The sequence below is a fragment of the Typha angustifolia genome, chromosome 8 (assembly GCF_048772165.1).
Source record: "Typha angustifolia cultivar Huaian chromosome 8, ASM4877216v1, whole genome shotgun sequence".
Classification (NCBI taxonomy): Eukaryota; Viridiplantae; Streptophyta; class Magnoliopsida; order Poales; family Typhaceae; genus Typha; species Typha angustifolia.
This window is the reverse complement of record NC_133246.1, coordinates 2,618,188-2,638,956: the sequence shown is the minus strand read 5'-3', so window position 1 is coordinate 2,638,956 and position 20,769 is coordinate 2,618,188. Positions and strand designations below refer to the sequence as shown.

Below are 20,769 nucleotides of genomic sequence, written 5' to 3'. Positions count from 1 at the left end.
GATGGCCATGGATAATGGTAAATGCATATTATATGAGAAAATAATAATCATTGAGCTACAGTGGTGCAATTGGTGTAAGTTCAAGTGTAGCTGCAAGAGGTGACTGACTGAAGGAAGTTATAACCAGCAAATGAATCAAATCTAACAACTGATCTTGCTCTCAGCAATCAAATTAGTCCCATTAAAATGCATCAATCTATTAACAAGATATTTGGTCATTACTGGTCTATTCTACTTTGACTATATTGTTCAAACTAGGAGGGGTTCGAGCTTCAACAAATATAATGGTCTTCAGTACATAAATGTTGGGCTCGCGCATTGCAATTGATACTCTCTGTTTCTTTGGGAAAATTTGGCCAAAAAGTTCCAAGAGAAAAATAAAATACACATTTCTAAATAAAAACGGTAACCTCCTCGTCAAAGGTGCAGTAAAGATGACAATAACGAACGAGGAACATGTAGCTAAAATCCAGAAAAACCAACTAATGATGAATATGATTTGTTCTCATCAGCTACCGAAGCCCTTCGCTGAACAGCACTGCTTTTCTCTTTACTGCTAGTATTCTGAGAGGCAGATACTTCCAAGCCAGCCATCTCGTATAACTGCAACCTTCTACTCCTTGCTTCCTCCACAGCTCCATCCCAGCAGGTATCAGAAACAACTTCAAGTGCTCTGCCCATGTTATCTTCTGGAATAAGATCTCCGTTTTGTAGCAGGACGAGGTATACTTGATCAGCAGCAGTCTTCCGAATCTGGAGGTCGGACAAAACAAAATGTATGAAATATTAAATTGAGTTATCAATTTAGAAGTGGGCAGTAACACGCGCGCACGCACACACACACACAAAAAGAAAAATATTAGTAAAGAAAAGGATCTCCTAGTAGAGGATCTAGGAGGAGCAACGTATAGACATCCTTAACTTATGCACAAGGAGCAAGACTTATTAACTATATGTGATACCCTTTAGCAGCACCAATGAGTGATACAGATAATTTATTTACTTTTGATATTGAACAGATGGACATACAATGTCCTAGAACCTTTCATTGTCATATATAGGCTATAAGCAGAAGGGGAACAGCCGAACAGCTTATTTAACACCAGAACCAGAAAAATAAGAAAAATCCTACTATGGGAAATTCCTGACAACAAAAGCCCATTAGTCTTTACTTAATTAATAGAGGAGGATGTGCCAACCTTTGGGTACCGATGGCCTAGGAAAGAGAGGAGGTGAGAGAATGCACGAGAGTTGTTTGCCTCTGTTTGAGAAGAAATATATCCAAGAATCGAAAGACCTGCACATAACTTTGTGAAGTCCTTTGTCGCTTTCATCTCAATGGCAAGAGAATCCAAAAGCCCTGTGAAGAAGTCCTGACTCCGTCCCTGTATACCATGATTAATTATATGAAAACAATTTGCAATCTGAATCTCAATTACAATACAATAAAAATTTAACTGTATGAGTTCATAATAGATACTTTGCTACATAAAGCACCCAAAAAAAGAAGACACATAATATCAAATTTGGACAACTTCCTAGTGTCCCTATTTGCCAAAATAATATCTTATTATGGATTGCTGGCACCACCAGCACTATAAGTAAATCTCGTGCAAGCTGATCATGCCACACAATCTGGTCATCCAAGCGTGCTTAAGTATTGCCTTGGATCCTCCATGACAGAAGCCAATTGTGTCAAGAAGATGAATCCTGGTAGGGATGCACTTAAAAATGAGAATGAATGACTGCATAAACTGGAAGCATGTAGTTTGCTAACTAAGCCTGACTTGGCTCCATGAGGCAACGTAGTATGGCATTCTTTGGAGAGCACAGTTGGGTTCTCGCAATACTCTTTTCTCTTAACAAGAGGACTTCTGAGTTCTGACATATTATTTAAGAACATATTAAAATGCCACCTGAAATGCCCCCAATTATAAAACATAATGTAGTTAAGAAAATCAGATTAATACATGAATTGGATGTTATACTCTGCCTAATAAGTCTCACAAGTCCTACAGAGAAATTGTTTGAACCCTGATTGTCAACTTTTAGCAGTTTGTAGTTAGCAAAGATCTTATGCTAATTGAACTCTAATAAATATAAGAACATAGGAAAATGAAATACAGATCCTAGTACTGATAATAGAAAACTTCCTGCCAAAGTTCCTTGGCTACTCGTTCTGAAAATTTGATGACACAAGCAACCAAATTTCAACTAGGGTTGGATATAGGGAGGTAAACCCCTGGTCAATCTAACTGATGTAGGCACTGGGCAGTACAAAGTTCATCATGCAGAAAACTGCGTTCCAGTCCCAATTTCAGTCTTCTTAGCAGGTTAGCAATAAAAGATACTATTTAAGTATTCAGATCAGAAATTAAAATATATCAAACTATAACCAGTCTAACATCGAGTAATGGATATGCTCTGATGACTATGGTATTTGGACATCCTTAGAGGATACTACAAGCCCCTTTCTCTCCACTTCTTCAACAGATATAAAGTATCAAAGAAAGTAAAGCATAAATCCAATTACAAAAGTAAACAACTACCTGGCATTTGAATTTAGACACTATTTGGTTGTTTTCTCTCTTAGGACCCAAGACCTATCAGTTCAACAGGGGCCTAAAACTTCATAACCTCTCAATCATACTGTAAGGCTGGAACTTTTTGATGATGGCTATGGATGGATTGAGAATAGTTCTCAATCTGATCACTGTACCAGTTCGGAACAGTAGATTTTTATTGCCTGCAATCACCAATCATCATTTACTGCAAGATGTGGTCTATTGACAAAGGTAGGTCAAAGCCATTGTATTTTTGAAAATCATCAAAAACTGCAATTCACTGACAGAGCCATATTCTTATAATAAAGACATTTATAACTATGTTTTGATCCAGGATCTTTCTTCAATTTATTTGCATATAAACAAGTTTTGAATTGACGGAATCCAAATACAACTATATGAGAATTAGATATTCATTCTTCAATTTAAATATTTCCTACAATTTACTTCCACCTATATATTGCAGATCATCCATGAGACGATCATGATTGTGAAAATCACTGAAACTTTATCAGTTGTTTAAATGGTCACAAATAGGGGGAATGAATCAGATACGGATCAAATAGTGGTAAAATCATATCAATATCCATTTTCTTTTCGAATGTGGATCCGAATATTACTAGTAAATTTAATTACCATATCCGCTAAGTACAACTAAACCACGGATACTGATTGGACATTAGATATTATCAGTATTTATTTTCTGAATCTATAAAAACTTGAGTATAGTTGCAACAAATCTATAGTACAATCAGTAAAGATATAGGAAAATTAGATTAAAGATTCATATAAAAGTACAAAAATAACCTTTTATATGACTATTTTTATAATATTTTAAATCATTAAATGTATATGGATATTGATTCAGATATTATTCTTCAACTCATATTGTATCCGCATAGACTATCTAGATATAGATGCGAATTCACAATATTGGATATCAAAATGGATAGAAAAATCTCAACCCATATCTAGCAAAACTCGTATACAAAACCGGATAGGGTTGAATTTAATCCAGCCTGTATTCACCCCTAGCCACAAGACTACAAGCAACACCACTATTAATACAAAACCTAGTAACCTCCACCTGCAAGCTTGCAAAAGTATCAGTGAAGAAGCTAGGCTCGCTAGCATAACCAATTTGACACCTTGGGAACTGAATAATGGTGTAAGAAAATTACAAATAAGACCCAACAATTTGACTATATTATAAATAATGCTCTCTTTTTATTATTTATAAATAGAACCTCCTATTTGCTAAAAAATACAAAGCAACACCATGAGTTAAGTTTAGTATAACAAGCACCTGACAAAATGGAAAAAGTATAATATTTCATTTAATTCAAATGATATTTTTATATTTCCTAAATTATTCTTATCTCACTCCTCTAACATGACATTTGAGATTAAACAACAACAGTTTTGGGTCCATTGATCTTGTGGTATTCAGTGTTTGGATGCCATTTTTGTATTTTAGAGGCTTGATTCAATCCTATTTTATTAAAAATTGATGTTTTCTACAAGCTGTTTTGGAGGTCTAATTCAGTTATATAATTAAGTCAATCTGATGGTTGGATTAAATTATATCTCTTTATCAAACAGTACGATGTGGCTTAGTATTTTTGAACAAATAGAAGGTTCTATTTATAATAATGAAAATAGAGGATTTTATTTGTCGTACAGTCAAAATGTATGGTGTTATTGTAAATTTTTTTGATTATGTAGTAGCAACACTTTCATGACTTCTACCATCCATCAAATGACTAAGCATGCTAAACAACTAAATAATTATAGATTCTTTAGAAAGGGGGTCTAATAAGATGATGAAAGGAATTAGCTCATGAGTTCCAGGGTTAACTTATTTGTAGGCGTAGCACTATGGATGCATCAAACCACCGGTTGCATGTCCTAAACATCCAACCCCATTGTTTGCCTTTGCTATAAAGTACTTATCATGAATAAGGAACTCAAATATAGCCCAATTTGCAAACTCTGGTAAGAGACAGAGAAGCAAGTCTGTCTTCTATCAAATATTGCCTAAGGCCAATATTGCTGAAAATAGGCAAAACACAATAACAAAAACTTTAAAAAAAAATTGATTTTAAGGGATGCAGAAAATATAAGAGCATTTACAATATAAGCTTTAAAAGAAATCAGACTAAATGTACCTCATATGATCAAGCATAACATATAGCAAATTTATCATGATTATAGTGTCCTAAATCCTAGTGTCTAGTGTCACAAATGATACATAGGGAAATATCAAAGTTAACTCCAATAAGAAAAACTGACCTCCATATTCAAGAACACCTTTTTGCTGAGAAGAACATCAATTGTCTGTAACAACAAAAAATTCTGTTAGATGCAAAACAAACAACTGCAAATATCAAGATTACTTTAATAGATTACCACTTAACCAGACAATTGCACTTAAATAAAATTGAATACAAATATAATAGAGCGACATCCCAAAATTATGATATTGTGTCTTAGGGCCTTTAACCACATAGTAATGCACAGAATGGTACATATTAAATAGGAAAAAATGCAGAGAGTTTACTTTATCACAATACAGTTCATCTAAATTGGTACACAGGTGAACAGAAAATATTCTGGCAGCATTTCTAGTGAAGTTATTCACTTCTCTATCTAATTAACTTGTACTTCAGTAAATTATTCAAACCAAACTGCAGCAATACTTGGAAAATAGGCCAAATTAGTGTACTAGATTACATAGACAAGGAAAGGATCGGATAATCCACCACAAACTATCTCAGTGGTTTTTATCTCATGTAGTTTACTAGGTCAGATGCATGTCTGGCAAAATCATGATGCATTAGAGAAGTATTTCTTTGTTTCCTTCTTTTATGAAGTATGAGCATTTATATCATGTTAAGTGGATATCCTAATGTAGAGATATTTAACATCTGCTTAGTTTAAAGGAAGTAAGTACCATATATACTTAACATTTCAGTGTTACCTACTCTACTCATTATCCTTGCACATCCTATGTTGGTTCGGTATGTTGTCTAGAATTATGAAATATTTCAGAATTTTCTGTTGCTATATGCCCTCCTAATGGGACTATATCATAGTGTTCATTGTGTTTTACTTCTCAAGTTTTGTTATATGAGGAAAAAACAGAACTTAACAAAAGTTCCAGTGAGAAACGATAGGCAACATTAAACTTCTTGATTTTGTGCTTTAAATTGTGTTAATTGATTCATGTCAACCTGCTGCTAGTAAAATTTGTTCGAATCATGCTCCTTTGACTTTGGTAGTTTATGCTCACTAAATACAAACGGCTTCTCATTCTCAAGATTCATGGAGTTCCAATAGTTTGAGCAAAACCTTCCAAGGACACAAGCCTTGGAATCACTGTTCAAATTTTTTTGCTAAATCCTTAAAATGTTTCTAAACTATACTTCTAAATTAAGGAAATCATCATGCGCCATCCCGGATCTGCCACTGAGGAAGGAAGTAAATTTTGCAATACAGTACATGGCTATGGGGCTATGTAAAGATACCTAACAAAGTCCGGTAATTTTAATACCTTAAATGTGGGTGTGACAACTCTTTCACATTTCTGATATTGTTGGAGAACCCAAAGAAGGTCAGCACTCAGTATTATCTCCCTTGTTTTTCTCTCATCTATTCCAACTTCAGAAGCTTGAAGATACTCCAGAAGAGCTGCTACTGATGCCTTCTGCAAGGATTCTTGCAATCCTCCCACAGAGATTACAAGCCCAGAAAGCACAGGGCCACTATAACAGCTGATCCCCAGAAGCTGCACGAAACGTGGGTAAGACACAGCAGGCACCTGCTTACATGAAAGAAACACAATCTGTTAGACTTACAAGGAAAAATGACCTCGATAAATTGTCCGACAACATTGACCACCTTCCTAATGCGAGTCCAATAAGATGTAGTTTATAAAGGCACATACTGATAGAAAGGCTATGAAAGGGTTCTCAAAATCTCTTACACATTCAACTTGTCATATCTTATTATATCATGACATAAATCTCTTATGCACAGAGATCTTATTATATGATGATATTTCTGTCTTAATCTCTTACATGTTCAAATTATCCCAACTTATTGTACACCAAAACCAGCAGAAACAGTAGCTTCTAAAGACTCCAGCAGCAGCACTGAGGATTGAATATAGCAACAAGACGATCTTGAGAAGTCCAACAATGCCAGAAAACAGTGCAGAAATGTAATGAAAACAGGATTGAATTTCATGGCAATATCCTATCATAGAAAATCTAAAGAATGTTTTGAAAAGTACTTCCTGTGAATGAGATGAAATTCTATTGGACTTTCTAGACTTGTCCAATATTGAGAAGTTTAGAGAAAGAACTTCTATGCTATATGGCAGAAAAAGCTTGAGAAAAATCTTGTGTGCAATATCTCATTTCTCTTATGACTTATTAGTACTGCACTTGAACTTAATGCACAAATATATAACTAACCACAAAAGTTACATGAACAGATTGAGATGAATGTTATTGAGATAAAACCAATATATAGGACCAATCATAAAATTGACAAATTAGCACTTGATCAAAGGATACCACAAATCAACAATATCTCCAGACCTTATACTCCATAAGCTAAAGAATTCCTCTAATGATCATGATGTTCAATTAGTGATCATGACAGATGAAAATTGTCAGGGAAAGAAGCCAAGTTAAATAGGAAAACAGATTGTAATTACAATTCATTCAGTTTTAACAGCACAACTAAAAGATAGAGAATGTCATTAACTTACTCCCCATTTTAGATCTGTATTGCTGGGGACAATATCTTCCAGCAACTTCCTATGAGGTATGAAAGGGATATATTGTTTTTGGTTGTAGAGAATCCTTTGTAGGGTCTTAGCAGCTACATCCCTTATTTTGTCTATTTTCTCAACAGCTTGTTTTGCAAGGCCTGCAACAAGTTTCTTAGCAATATCTGCATCAAACAGTGGATACCCATGATTAGCTGCACAAAAATCATTATCCTGCGGTTCAGACTGATGCAGAACGCCAGGTGCCATTGTGGAGGCAACAGAGTCTCTCTTGCAAAGGATGAAACTGCACCTTGCAAGGGCATCCATTGCTGCTTCACGTACCCAAGAACCCACATCTCCTCTGTTGTCCACAGCATAATCATCAAGTGCTTTAAACAAAGTCACCATGACTTTACTTTTGATAAGTGAATATATTAAAAATTCATCTTCTGGAGTTCTATAAGTAGAAGTGTTGGATAATGTTTCACAAACAGAAATTAGTCCCCTGACAGCATTTACACGTGCTTCAGCGTCAGGATCATCAGGCTTATCCTGCAAGTAAAATCAAACTAGTTGCAACCATACTACTACACATAATTCCCCAGGCCAAATTCTAATCCTTTTAATTGAAATCTAGACATACTACCTCAATTGTGCAGGAGCTACATAGCTTTGTTATTACAATTTCCCATTGTAGAGCCAAGAATTCATGTGGCAAAATTCCAAGAGCCAGTGCAGCACCTCTTCTAGCAGCTACATTTGGATCATCTAGGAATTCAAGATATTTTAAGACAATTGTAGTAGCAAATTTATCTCCAGAAGCAATGACATATGTTGGGATGAAGTGCTTTAATGCATCAACAGCAGCACACTGAACAAAAGTTAATCAACAAAGTTCAGTCCAATAAGCAAATTAATGGTTGGAAAGATCCGGATCCATTAGAAAACATAACATGCACTTAATATACCAAGGAATCAAAATATTTGTGGAACAGTAAAAAGTAATATACATCCCACTTCTTTAGCTAGTAGGTATCCTGACAATTAGATGCAAAGTTTGGAGAGAAAAGATAACAATTTGAAACTCAGATGTCTTACCTGTATCTGGGCATTAGGATGCTTTAGATTCTCATTCAGGGTATCAAGTAAACTCCTTTTTGTCTTCTCAGTTAAGGATATTTCAGAAAGCGACATACACTCAATGAAACGACAAACAGAAGAACGCATAATTTCTCCTCCCTTACCCCTATAAAGGCGTGCTTTTTCAATTGCAGGAACAATGCCTGAAAGAGCTTTTTGCTTGTCTGCAAACAAGAAAGTAAATGTGACACTTCAAATAGATTATGTTCCAGTCAAGTTAACCATACCCAATAGGAGAAGAAGAATTAAAAAAATAAAAGAATATTGACAGAACTGTTAGCATACTAAGATATGGAAGGTCAACAAAAGTAAATGCCTGAATCAGTTAGAAAATGACGATGAAGAGTATTGTAATTTAATAGGACCTAGTGTTGTTGTCAAGTATCACAGTGTCAAAAAGGATCTCATTAGGGGATGCAGTCAGGTTTAGAGTCTTTAGACACTTAACACATGGCTTTATACCATTGATGTATGTCCATATACATTAAAAAAGAAGGGGTATCTACATACACAAGACTCCCACTTACACAAGATCTAGGGGAAAAAATATATGCAATCTTACCCTCATTTATGAGAAAGTTGTTTCCAAGATTTGTACCCATAAAGCAAGCAGGGGCCTTACTGTCACACTGACACCCCCTCAATAAGGATGAAATATAAATTAGAACAGTTTTCCAAAATAAAATCCCTGATAAACTTTATGTTTGCTTACATTTATTTTGTAGAAGTATTAAAGAAGATATGTAGGATTAACGATTTGAAATGCTTGGAAGTCTCCTTGATGCCACAATAATCAAGAAGCATGTTCCTGAAAGTATTAAATCTTATCTTGAGCACCTAGATGAACCAGTATAAGTATCCACTCTCTGTTTCAGGTTTATCTTTTGACAAAGATGGACTCCAAACCTTGTTAAGGTAAATATTTTGCATCATAATTCACAAGATAGTCACTGATCAATATGATATACTTAAAACTGAGTACAAGTACTTATATGTTGTGGGGTAATATCCTTGTCCTTGAAAAGAGTAACTATAGAATCAAAACATCCGACTGCAATGAAGCTCAAAGTAGGGAAAATACTAACCACTGGGAAAAATAAAACCAAGCTGATGCAAGGTTAGAACAAGCTCTCCTGCTGCTAATGTTGCACCATGACGTGTGCACAAGTCTGATGAAAGAGTATAGGGAATCAACTTCTCAAGGACATACCCAGAAAAATATTCACAATCATATCGTGCAAGAGCAGAAAGGGCTTCAGCAGCCAGTTCTCTTAAGGTTTTCTCCTGAAAAGTGAACAATGCTGACATTATCCTGTGATGAACAATAAAGAAGATTTGTTCTTTCATGAATAACAAGCCTTGAATATACATAGGTCGATTATATAAAACCAAAACAGAAGTTTGGCATGTCATGTAATAGGAGATTTCAAGTAATATAGTCAAGGCTAAATGATAATATAGCAAACTAACGATGGCCGTGCCGAAAGCATGTACCGTGCTGATCCCTGGTCGGTACAGCACATGCTGATCAGCATAGGGCATGCCGACTGGCACACTCCTGCATGCTACTGACAAGCATTAGCACATCTTTGACACATTTTTAACAAAAAAGTTAGTGTACTTAGAGATATTTTTGGGTCTTCAACACATCAATCGTAGGTTTTTTATTTGATTATATGTATTAAAATATATATTAGAATATTTGTACGATTGTGTGAAACCCAACTTTAAATAAGTAACTAATAACCACGTAAAATGATTGAGTGCAAGCTTCAGGAATTATTCTTGAAAAGATGATTATCAAACTGAATAGCTTCACAGTACTATAAATAGAAGTATCATACCCAGTGATTAATTTTTTTGCAAAGCAACTCCTCCACAAAAGGATACAGATACTCTTTATACTGAGCAATGCAAACAGCAACATCAAGATATGAATTCAACCGTGAGGCAAGAGAGAAATAATCCGCAATATTCACTATGTCAATGCCATGTGGAAAAGTTCCCTGCCTTCCAACATTCTCTTGAAAAGCGGCAGAAGCTGCTCTTCTACAATTAACCTAGCATCAATACACCAAACAAAATAAAAGTAAAAATTGAATAGCACCTTTGACAAAATTCTGATTACAAATGATAGAGCTGCAAATCTTACTACTAGTCCATTAGAAACAATTATTACCTCTCGATCATAACAAGCAACCGTTAAAAGGTGTGGTGCTAGTTGCTCTAAGATGCTCCTCATATCAGAGTTAGAGTATGCACGACCAAATGCCCAACACACATATGCAGCGGCATCTCGCACATGAGACCCAATACTGTGTGGTCCTCTCCGTATGTCATAGTGCAATGCCTGGAAATTTCACACTTCTAGTAATTTATTATGTCATCATATAATTGATGCTTATGAGATTTCTATTTGGCTCCGGAAAGTCAGAGACATATCCAAACTTAAATAATTGACATGAAAAGAATAGTCAAGCTAATAGCATGAAGATCATAGGAAAGCTCATATGAACTAAGTTCTGCCTAGCAAAAGATTCACAAGATAAGATTTTACAAAGTAGTAATCATACATGTTACACAGGACAACATATATATAAGATTCTACAGGCTAAATGAATGATGTTTCATCTTGGTCTTCTTGAAATTTGTTACTTCAAAGAAGATTTACTGCTACAATCCTTAAATTTAAGCCTTTAATCATGTTTATTTATAATTTGAATAAGTAACCTCATGTTTAATTAAAAATAGAAGAGCCTAATTTCCAAAAAGAAGCGCAAGAATATTGTACGTAAGAAACATGCTTTTAAGCAATAAAAAGTTATGCATAAACTCATCCAGCAATACTGCCAGAACAGCATTTGGTTCTCACATAATTCATGTAGTATTAGTGTAAAATTTGAAGTAAAGAAAATGAATATCCAAGAAAGACAAGGTTCTTAATGGTATGAGGGTATTGATTAAGCTTATTTTATATAGCACCAACGCAAGAGATCAGTGCTTTACCATTATTATAACAGGAAGCACTTTAGGAAGGCTAACAGGGAGAAGCAACCCTCTGCGAGCCAGCTCTGCCAAAGCCAAGCAACCGCCATGCCAAGAACTATCTCCCTAGAGAAAGAAAATAACCAGCAGTTACTCCTATTTCTTTATACTGTGAGAAATGTTTGAAAACCAAGCAACAAGAATTTTGCCCTTCTAGTAGCAAAATGGGAACTTCTTAAATAAAGAAGCACTTTGGAACAGTGTCCTTGCCCAATGGTTATTCACTATTAGCAATAACTTTTAAACATAGAAAAGTAGAGGAAGTTATTACAAACCTCACCAGCTGAAAACAGCTCCAATATGGAAGACAACACCTCTTGTGAAAGTGCAGAAGTCAAACGTGCAGTTACCCTACCAATACCTTTTGCTGAAGACCATCTCACAATTGTGTCCTGTACTGTGAAGTAATTAAAACATGTTTCAACAAGAATTAATGTGGAACTGTAGAGAAAGAGGAGAGATGAACAATTAGTGCAACTTGACTTCTAGAAAACTGTAGCAATAACTTATTGTTACGATTTGAGCTGAGCCCGAAACCAAGTTAGCTCGAGTTCGAAGTCGATTGAGCCGAGTCCTTTGCTTATTATGTTTGGTTCAGTTATTTACTTATTTAATTAATTTGAGTCAATGTACAGTTTAGTCCAAACCCATTTATAGTTTGCTTTAATTAGATCCTTGCTGAGTTGGTCAGATGAGTCGAGTCGTCAGGTTAGTCTCTATAAATATGTGGAGTACAGCACGAATAGGCTTATGCTTGAATGGAACCTAAGTTAGTTTTCTTCCTCCTTTGCTACCTCTAACTTTTGTCTCTCTTTGCGCTATAGCCCTAGTTATCTCTACCTCTCAAAAGGTTCTCGTCTTGCCCACCACCACCGTTGGCCAACCATAGTCGTTAGAATCCTTCCGCATCCGCTAACCACAATCACCATCCCTTGCTGAACCACCACCACCACCCTACCCCCCACCAGCACCCTGGATGCACCACACCATCAGCACCAAGCTGCACAATCTCCATCTCCTAGCCTCAACCACCATTGTCACTATTAACCTCCCTGGTTCACTGATTGATTCCACCACCTAACCGCTATCTCGCTTGCTTCACCACAGCCAAAACCCTAGCCAAAGCCTCCCTCATCCAGATCAGTTACTAACCTAGCCAGCCCAAGGCCCAATTGCGCAAGCACTTGCAGGCCAATCAGGGTTTTGGCCCTTAAGCCTTGATCCATACCTCAAACCCTATCCAGACGTTAGCTCATTTCTTACTAAGAGTCTACCTCACTTGCATACTAAATTTCAACCCCGGACTCCACCCCTAAAAGCCATAACCGATCTAGCCAGACTCGATCAAGTCTGCCTAGTCTAGAGTTTTCTCAATTTTGACCAATGTCCAGGCCTAAATCTTGAGCCCTATCCATAGTCAACTCTTACTAAGGCCCACACACCTTCCTCTAGCCAAGTAGCAGGTTCATATTCGCACCCAAAAAGCATGAGACACCCAAAAGCTCTAGCCGGTCAAACCAGGACGCCAGGCTGAGCCCTTCATTTCTTGCGGCTTCACCCACCTTTGGTCCGTCTGAACACACTTGGGTGGTCATCACTTATAGACCACCATGTTCCTTTGGTTTATATAATCACGTGTCCAAGGGTATATCCGTGTAGATATGCATAAAAACAAAGAAATTTTGATCTCTACATGATTGTTTGCTTGCTACTGATCATCCATTTTTTTCAGATATCAATAAAATATCATAGTTATTACTGCTTAAAACTTCACATGACATTGAAGTGGTAATCATGAATGATCCTAGTTTAGCTTTTCATTAATTTATCATCTACCTTCCATTGAGACATTATGTTCAAAGATAAATGGTTTTTCCAACAACAGCTTATAATTCCAGCAAATTCTTTGTCACATATTCGACTTCAGTAAAAAGGAAAATGCCCAGCAAAAGCAGAGGAAACATTCAGGAGATTTCTTCCAGAATGGTTTTTTTCCCTGTTGCAATTGGCCTTAAACTTGAATAGTTGAATAGTGAGCCAAGTATATGGCTTATATTCAGACCAATAAGAGAATATGTAGCGTAACATTTTGCTACTTTCTAATTGAACAGAATTTCATAAACTTGAATACAAGATGAGTCACATACAACAACACTCAAAGAAACTGAAGAAGAAAATAAAAGAAAAATATCAGCCACATAATAAACACAAAGTTACAGAAATAAACGTTGGTGTTCCCACAGAACATTGCAATGGATGGCATGAAATGAACGTTCTTCTCTTCTCATAAAATAGCATATATACAGAAAAATAAAAATTTTCAAGGAGATATATATATTTTTTAATCAATGGCAAAGCACATTGATACCACAAGGACATTTATTTACCCATATTTCTGTTTAAAAAAATAAAAATACTATCTTTCTAACTAGAGATCAAAGTTATCATATAGTACACAGTCTAATAACTTTGTTGCCTAAAAAAATGTATCTGCTAGTATGGTTCATTCCTCAGTTCTTATTAAATCCTCACTAAGGACATACTACAAACCTGATAATTGCTTAAAGTTTTACCTTGTCAGGAAGAGAAGGCTGGGATTAGATATAATGGCAACAATGTACTGTTATAGTTAAAATTAAATATAATCTTCTACTCAATTAGAAGAATGAACATATATCAGTTAATAATCCACACGTACCGAATCTCTCAAACCAGATAGTAATAACTCAATTATCTCCTCTATAATTTCTGGAACATCCATATCCTCTTCTTCTGGGGAACTCGCAATTTCCGTATGATCAAGCTGGTCGGTATTTTGACAACAATGGCTTGAACCCTTTCCAGCAACATCCACTGAAAGATTCACGTGTAATGAGCTACTCTTTCCCTGCATGAGAAGGCAAATTAATTAGCTTAAGAAGCTTTTGTAATCTGTGCTGACACCAAGAATAAGAAAATGTAACATGGTTTTAGATCTTTCTGAAGCTGTAAAAGAAATAATTAAAGAGCTGTTGCTGACTTGCTGCACAGATATGCCGAACAGGCTAAGGTAAAATAAAATGCATATTCTTTTGTGTATTTGTTATATACTGTGAAGTGTCAAAAATCCTATAAACATCAATGGAGCAAAACATATGATACCACAACCCAGGGTAGAAAGGAAATAAAGAACATATTCCCTACTTGAAGATGAAAAGTAGTTCTTTGGTGGTCAAGCCTATCTTGTGATGCAAGGATTGTGACATAAGCACAGAAACCTCTGCAGGAATAGCATCAACTTGCATATTCTAGTTTGTGGTGATAGAGATTCCCAAAACAAACTAAAAAAACTGATCCAATGTATAAAAAATGAATTCAAACAGTGAGCAGATCAAGAATTTTCAAACAAGCAGAAAGCTTTTGCCTAATGCATATAAAATGACTTCAAGGGATACCTCTAGAGCATTGTTAAACTAAGACTGGACTTCTGTAAGACCATTAAAACTATTCATATTTAGCTAAAACATAATTTTGTTGAGAAAAATCTAGAAGCAATAATCCCAGTCTAAAAGTGTGAAGATGATCTATTAGTAAACTTAAGCTTTAAATTCACTACACTGTAGAGCTTTCAAGCTCAGTATTCTCTAGATCTATATATTATACAGAATTGGAAAGATTGAAGGAAGAGGGACACAAGGTACTAGAATCAGTACCATATTAGAACTGATAGAATCACAACATGCATTACTTCCACTCAAATCAGTCAACAGATGGATGATTATCATTAGCTCCCAGTAGTGGAAAAGAGTATCAGTCAAAGGATTTCCATATTCATGTCTAGTTTGTACTTTGTACTAATATGAGTATTAAATAGAGATGTTATTAACAATTTCTTTAGCTGATTATTAGCACCATCTTAAGAAATAGATATCTCCACGTGATTCAAGCATCTCCAAAACAAACACAGTTGATAAAGATATAACAGTCAGGATTAAAAAATGTCAGTAGGCTATTAGCTCTCTAGAATCCCTTGCATGAACTAAAAAGTGTTGACAAAAATTCTAGTTCTGTCATGAAGGAAGAAAAGTAGAACAAACATATAGAAGTTATCATATATCTTCACTATAGATATGCTAGGAAGTTAAGAAGGTGCTGTACCAGATATCGCCATGATGAGGAACGTTGAGGCAAACAAGTTAACCCAATACGTTGTGATAATTTTACCAAAAATTTTCTAAGTAATGGACTTCGAGCTGCAACAGTTGATTTCATTAAAAGGGCACTATCACTCCAAGTAGTAGAAAACACATTAAAGATAACTTTTCGACTGCCAACCTGCAACTCTTGGAAGCAAACAACTAGTTATCAGCACACAAAATCACAGACTATTAGCAACAAAATGGAAGGTTTAAAGAAGTGGAACAATGAAATTACTTACTAAAACATTATATTGTCTGAGAAAGAGAAACTAGAAAAGGTGTCTGAACAAGAAATTGACAGAAAAGATGGAATTTAAACAGTTGCAATTTCATAATTTCATAAATAAATTAATGAACAAAAAAGAGAAAAATAACTAGTCTCAACATGATGTACAGCCACAAAGATGGAACCACGAACATATAGGGGTGAAAACGGATCGGATACGGATCGGATAGTGCTCAATCCATATCCGGATCCGTATTTTTAGTTCGAATACGGATTCGGATACGGATATTGGACGGATAGCAAAATTTAAAACCATATCCTAACTAAAGGGATACGGATAATTTTCGGATAAAGGATCGGATTTTAAACGGATATTGATTAAATTTAAAATAATTATAATATTTTATTTAAATATAATTAACACAAAACTATTAAGAGTTTTAAAATAAATAATTTTTTTGTATGTCAAATATATAAAATTAGAGAAATTAATCTCTATAAATAATATATAATGTATTATTAGTAATAATATTAATACTTACTATTTAAATAAGCAAACTAAAAACTGTAAATTATTTAAAAAAATATGCGGTTAAACGGATATCCGATATCTGTATCCGAATCCGAAAAATTTATCCGACCCATATCCGAATCCGTATCCGAATTTTTTTCAAAAATTCTATCCGTATCCGAATCCGAATCCGAGTCGAATAGAAATTTTTTATCCGAATCCGATCCGAGTCGGGTCGGATAGCGGGTCGGGTCGGAGTTAATCCGACCCGCTTTCACCCCTACGAACATATCAATGTGTCCTATGAGGGTCAAGAAAAAGAAGACCTCACAAGTTAGTGTGATGATTTCCATGACTAAGTTGATAGAATACTAATATTTTATTTCTCATCAGACAAACCCAACAACTGATTGTCGTACTTCATAAAAAATGTGCAAGCAAGTTTTCTTGCCAGGTTATCTTAGCAAAAGGTGTCGTGCATATGATTCCTAAAGTATTCCTAGAAAATTACTTGGTCCTCTTCTCCTTAAAGTGTCATGCATATGATTCCTATTTACAAATGATAGCAGATTATTTTTTAACCCATTTAAGTATTTTACTAGCAGATTATTTTTTTAACCCATTTAAGTATTTAACTAGCAGATTGACAGTTGTTGTCATATTCACAACAACTCTCAACATTATTTCCAACGTACTTGACTTTTTCCAACATCAAATGTAATAGGTATAGTCAATACACACAATCTGATTTCAGATGAAGGTTGCTGATATGGGCTAGAGTGTGATAGGGTGAGGAGCATGGGTAAGTTTCACAGAATATACGCAAATCTATAAGCTTACAGGAACAGGATATCTTGTATACTATATTAGTATATTACTATGTGAAAATGCAGCCACTAGGAAATATAGAGTCAGACTTCAGGAATCATATCAATGAGTCTGCATGTTGTGATTTATCAATTGAAAGAAAGACAAACCTTGAATATTGAAGCTAGAGCTTCCACAACACCAATTAACCTGAAGTGGTCCGCAAAATCATCTGTCGCAGATAAAAGGACTTCGTGTGTCCATTCCATAAAACTGAAAATAAATCAAGACAACTAACAAGTCAACCTGTCCCTAAATAATGTTAAAACTTGATAGATATTTTCCACTATTATAAATCATCTTTTTACACAGAGAGGTGCTGCAAGTCTCAAACAATCAGATAAACAGTACTCAAATTCAAATAAAATGACATCTGATCTGACTACTGAAACATCAAGAACAGAGAAACTATTAACAAATAAAGGGAATTGTAGAGCACCAAAACTAAAAGCTGCAGTGTATGAGTAATTACATTTAACTATAAAGTCTTATAAAACTACACTGTTGTTTCAACTCACAAGAACTATGATGTCAATACATGGATGGCATAAAGTACCAGTTCATTCGTATATACATAACTAGAAAAGCTACAAAGGGCCCATATTCATTTAGTTCCTTTCTCGAGACATTTTCTCTTTGTTTTCACAGCAAATTGATGCAGAATCATTCAAGTTCATGATGCTATCAGCATGAAGTAAGACATCTTAGCAGAAAAAACTCATCTAAATTAAAGAGACTTCATTTAGGATGATGTGATTTGTGGAAAATGCATTGTTGGATAAAAGATTCACAACATCATCACTTCTAAAAACCTTGAGAAATTTGAGGAAATAAATTAAGAAACTAAATTAAGAGTGATACACAGCAAATATACATTGGAAGACTTTGGCACAAACTCCAATACGTATTTGTCAGCAAATCTGGATTGCACCATATCAAGATAGATTGCAAATAAACATTACCAAGGACAGTAATATTTTTGCTATTATCCTATCATACATCACAAAATCCAGCTCGCGTCTTGCATCTAATAGTGTTTCCTTTGTAATTTTTTTATAGCTCAAACAAGATTAGAGTATATTTAAGCCCCACTTGTAATTATTGACTGCAAAAGTGGTTATCACCCAGGCAGTACAAACAGACATGTAAACAAGGAAAATCAAGGCCTTTGATAGTGCACACATGCAACATATGCATCTTTTAGCACTCCGGTTCCACAAGAACTATCTAATTGACCAAAGATTAATCAAAGCTCTTGTTTGTCATGTTCACAGAGACATATGTGGAGCATGCTTGAAATTAGGGCTCCACTTAAAAGTTCCATAACAAAGCAAGATAGTTCTCTCCATCTGATAGAACATCAAATGACAAGGGAAAATGAAAATAGGAATACATGACTGACAAATGTTTGAAGAGCATATCAACATTGTCAAACAAACATGCTATGCGGCCTAGAAAGCTACTGACCCCAGAAGCTACCCAACATATTCCATAAATATAACAGATCAAATGCAGTTTCTAGCAAGAATTTCTTTCCTTTAAGCGGTCAATTCTCTTAATAATACCTCCATAATCTGGTGGATTGAGCAATTTGGTGGTGGTAGTACAATGATTTAAATATCTTGATACACCTCTATAATATCGTGGATTAAACAATTCGATGGTAACAATATAATGTTGTACTCTCATCAGCATACATCTGTGTTCTAGTGGGCTCAATATGCAAGGTAGTTATGCGTAAGAAACAACCCTAGTGCTAAATAATTGGAGGTGCCAAAATGTTGGAAAAGCTTTAAGAAAAAAAAATTCTGAGTAAAGCAAGAAAGAGACTATGGATTACTACAATTTATTCTATCGTCTTGATATCAACTACTTGAATCCTTCATCACTGATTAAATTAAAGCACTAGAAATCATAATATACACATAGAGCACAAACAAGTCAGCAAAAATGAGAACTTGTATTTCACTTCAGTTTTCCCAACGTCTAGTTAGCAATACTTAGCATAAATACTAATTAACACCAGGAAAAAAGAATGTAAGGATTACCTATGAAAAGCCTTCGACATGTCTGGACGAGTCAAAAGCCTTGCAAGCAACAATCCAGACATCCTCCGCATAGGCCCAGCACTCGAAATATAATCCTTGGAAATCTCCATTATCCTCGCAACCAAAGGCACTGACTCGGATCCATCTACCTGATCACCATTCGCCATACTAGTATCCACAGAAGAGATATCAAAAGGGATCAAGACTAGAATATAAAGCCACAAGAGCACAATGCACTTGGTCTCCATCTCGCCAGTACTCTCCTGTCTCAGCGATGTAGTCGAGGACATCCGGTGGCACTTCTCGAGAAGCGCAACAGCGAGCTCAAGATCCGAGACTTGATGCGGAAAGAACTTGACAACACTCTTGTATCCGCAGACCGTGACAAGTGTGTAAATTATAATGCTCAGAGGCTTTATAATATCAAGAAGCTCATCAGAAGAGGCACCGAGCTCCATCGTCCGTGATCGGACTAAGGACATTAGTGGAGAGATGATGCTCTCTAGGTATGGCTCAAGAAGCTGCCCCTCTTGTTGATACTTGTCCATCTGCGCAACAAAAGGGAAAAGGTCATCTTGATTTAACCTCCTAAAAAGGAAAGAACAGATGAAACTATTAATCTTTCTTAAACTCTTAGGGCTTTAGTAAGAATGAGGTTAACAAGGATCCAAGAACTGGCTAATCTTAAATTAAACTCCTAAAAAAGGAGCCAACAGATCAAATTTCTTGCTCCCTTGGAGTCTTTAACGTGACTAGAATTCAAGAACTGGTAAATCTTGAATCAACTATCATAGAAACAGCATAGCAGAGCAAATTATTTGCCTTATTGATGTATCAGCGATCAGGGTAAGAAGAGCGTACGATGGAGCGGATCTTGTTAACGTCGGAAGGGTCGGAGACGCCGCCATTGGAGACGATCCGGTCGAGCAGGGACTTGACGAGCTGCCACTCCTGGAGGAAGTAGCGGAGGAGAATGATATCTTTAGGTTCGTGCTCCTCGTCTTGGATGGGATCCGAGGAAGCCAGGGAGATCGCCTCTTCCATTGCCGAGCTCCGTCCGACAGCGACGGATAGCTTCACAGAAGCAACAAAAGGATTCGGCCAGGAAAGAACTGCTCTGCCCGGAATCAAGCAGTAACGGGGATGTTTGGGCTTTTTGCCAAATGACCACCTATGTTTACTAATATTCTATTTTCCGACAAAATAAGTTTTAAGATGATATATTTTTTAAATATGTTCAAAATATTAAGTTCGCCTTTCCAATCAGAGACAAGTTTTTTTTATCTAGACCCATTTAATTTATTTTCTTTATCAAAAATAGACTGTGGGGGAAAAAGTATTAATCAGTTTAGTTCGCAATAAGATCAAAAGATAGGTAGTTATTTGCAAATATCTCCTAAATGTGTTCTG

At 35.6% G+C, this 20,769-nt stretch overlaps 1 protein-coding gene across 1 annotated transcript; it reads right to left on the bottom strand.

The window, feature by feature from the left end:
• Positions 1-290: 290 nt before the first annotated feature.
• Positions 291-20,502, bottom strand: LOC140764781 (tubulin-folding cofactor D). The gene is made up of 17 exons (XM_073103529.1): positions 20,221-20,502; positions 19,360-19,907; positions 17,422-17,524; positions 15,667-15,843; positions 14,228-14,416; positions 11,805-11,921; positions 11,491-11,595; positions 10,664-10,834; positions 10,329-10,544; positions 9,570-9,768; positions 8,443-8,648; positions 7,991-8,215; positions 7,342-7,896; positions 6,118-6,384; positions 4,857-4,901; positions 1,200-1,385; positions 291-753 (listed from the first exon to the last, which is right to left on the bottom strand). Exons 1-17 carry the CDS (start codon positions 20,401-20,403, stop codon positions 463-465), a joined length of 3,783 nt encoding a protein of 1,260 aa, XP_072959630.1. The 5' UTR covers positions 20,404-20,502; the 3' UTR covers positions 291-462.
• Positions 20,503-20,769: the final 267 nt, after the last annotated feature.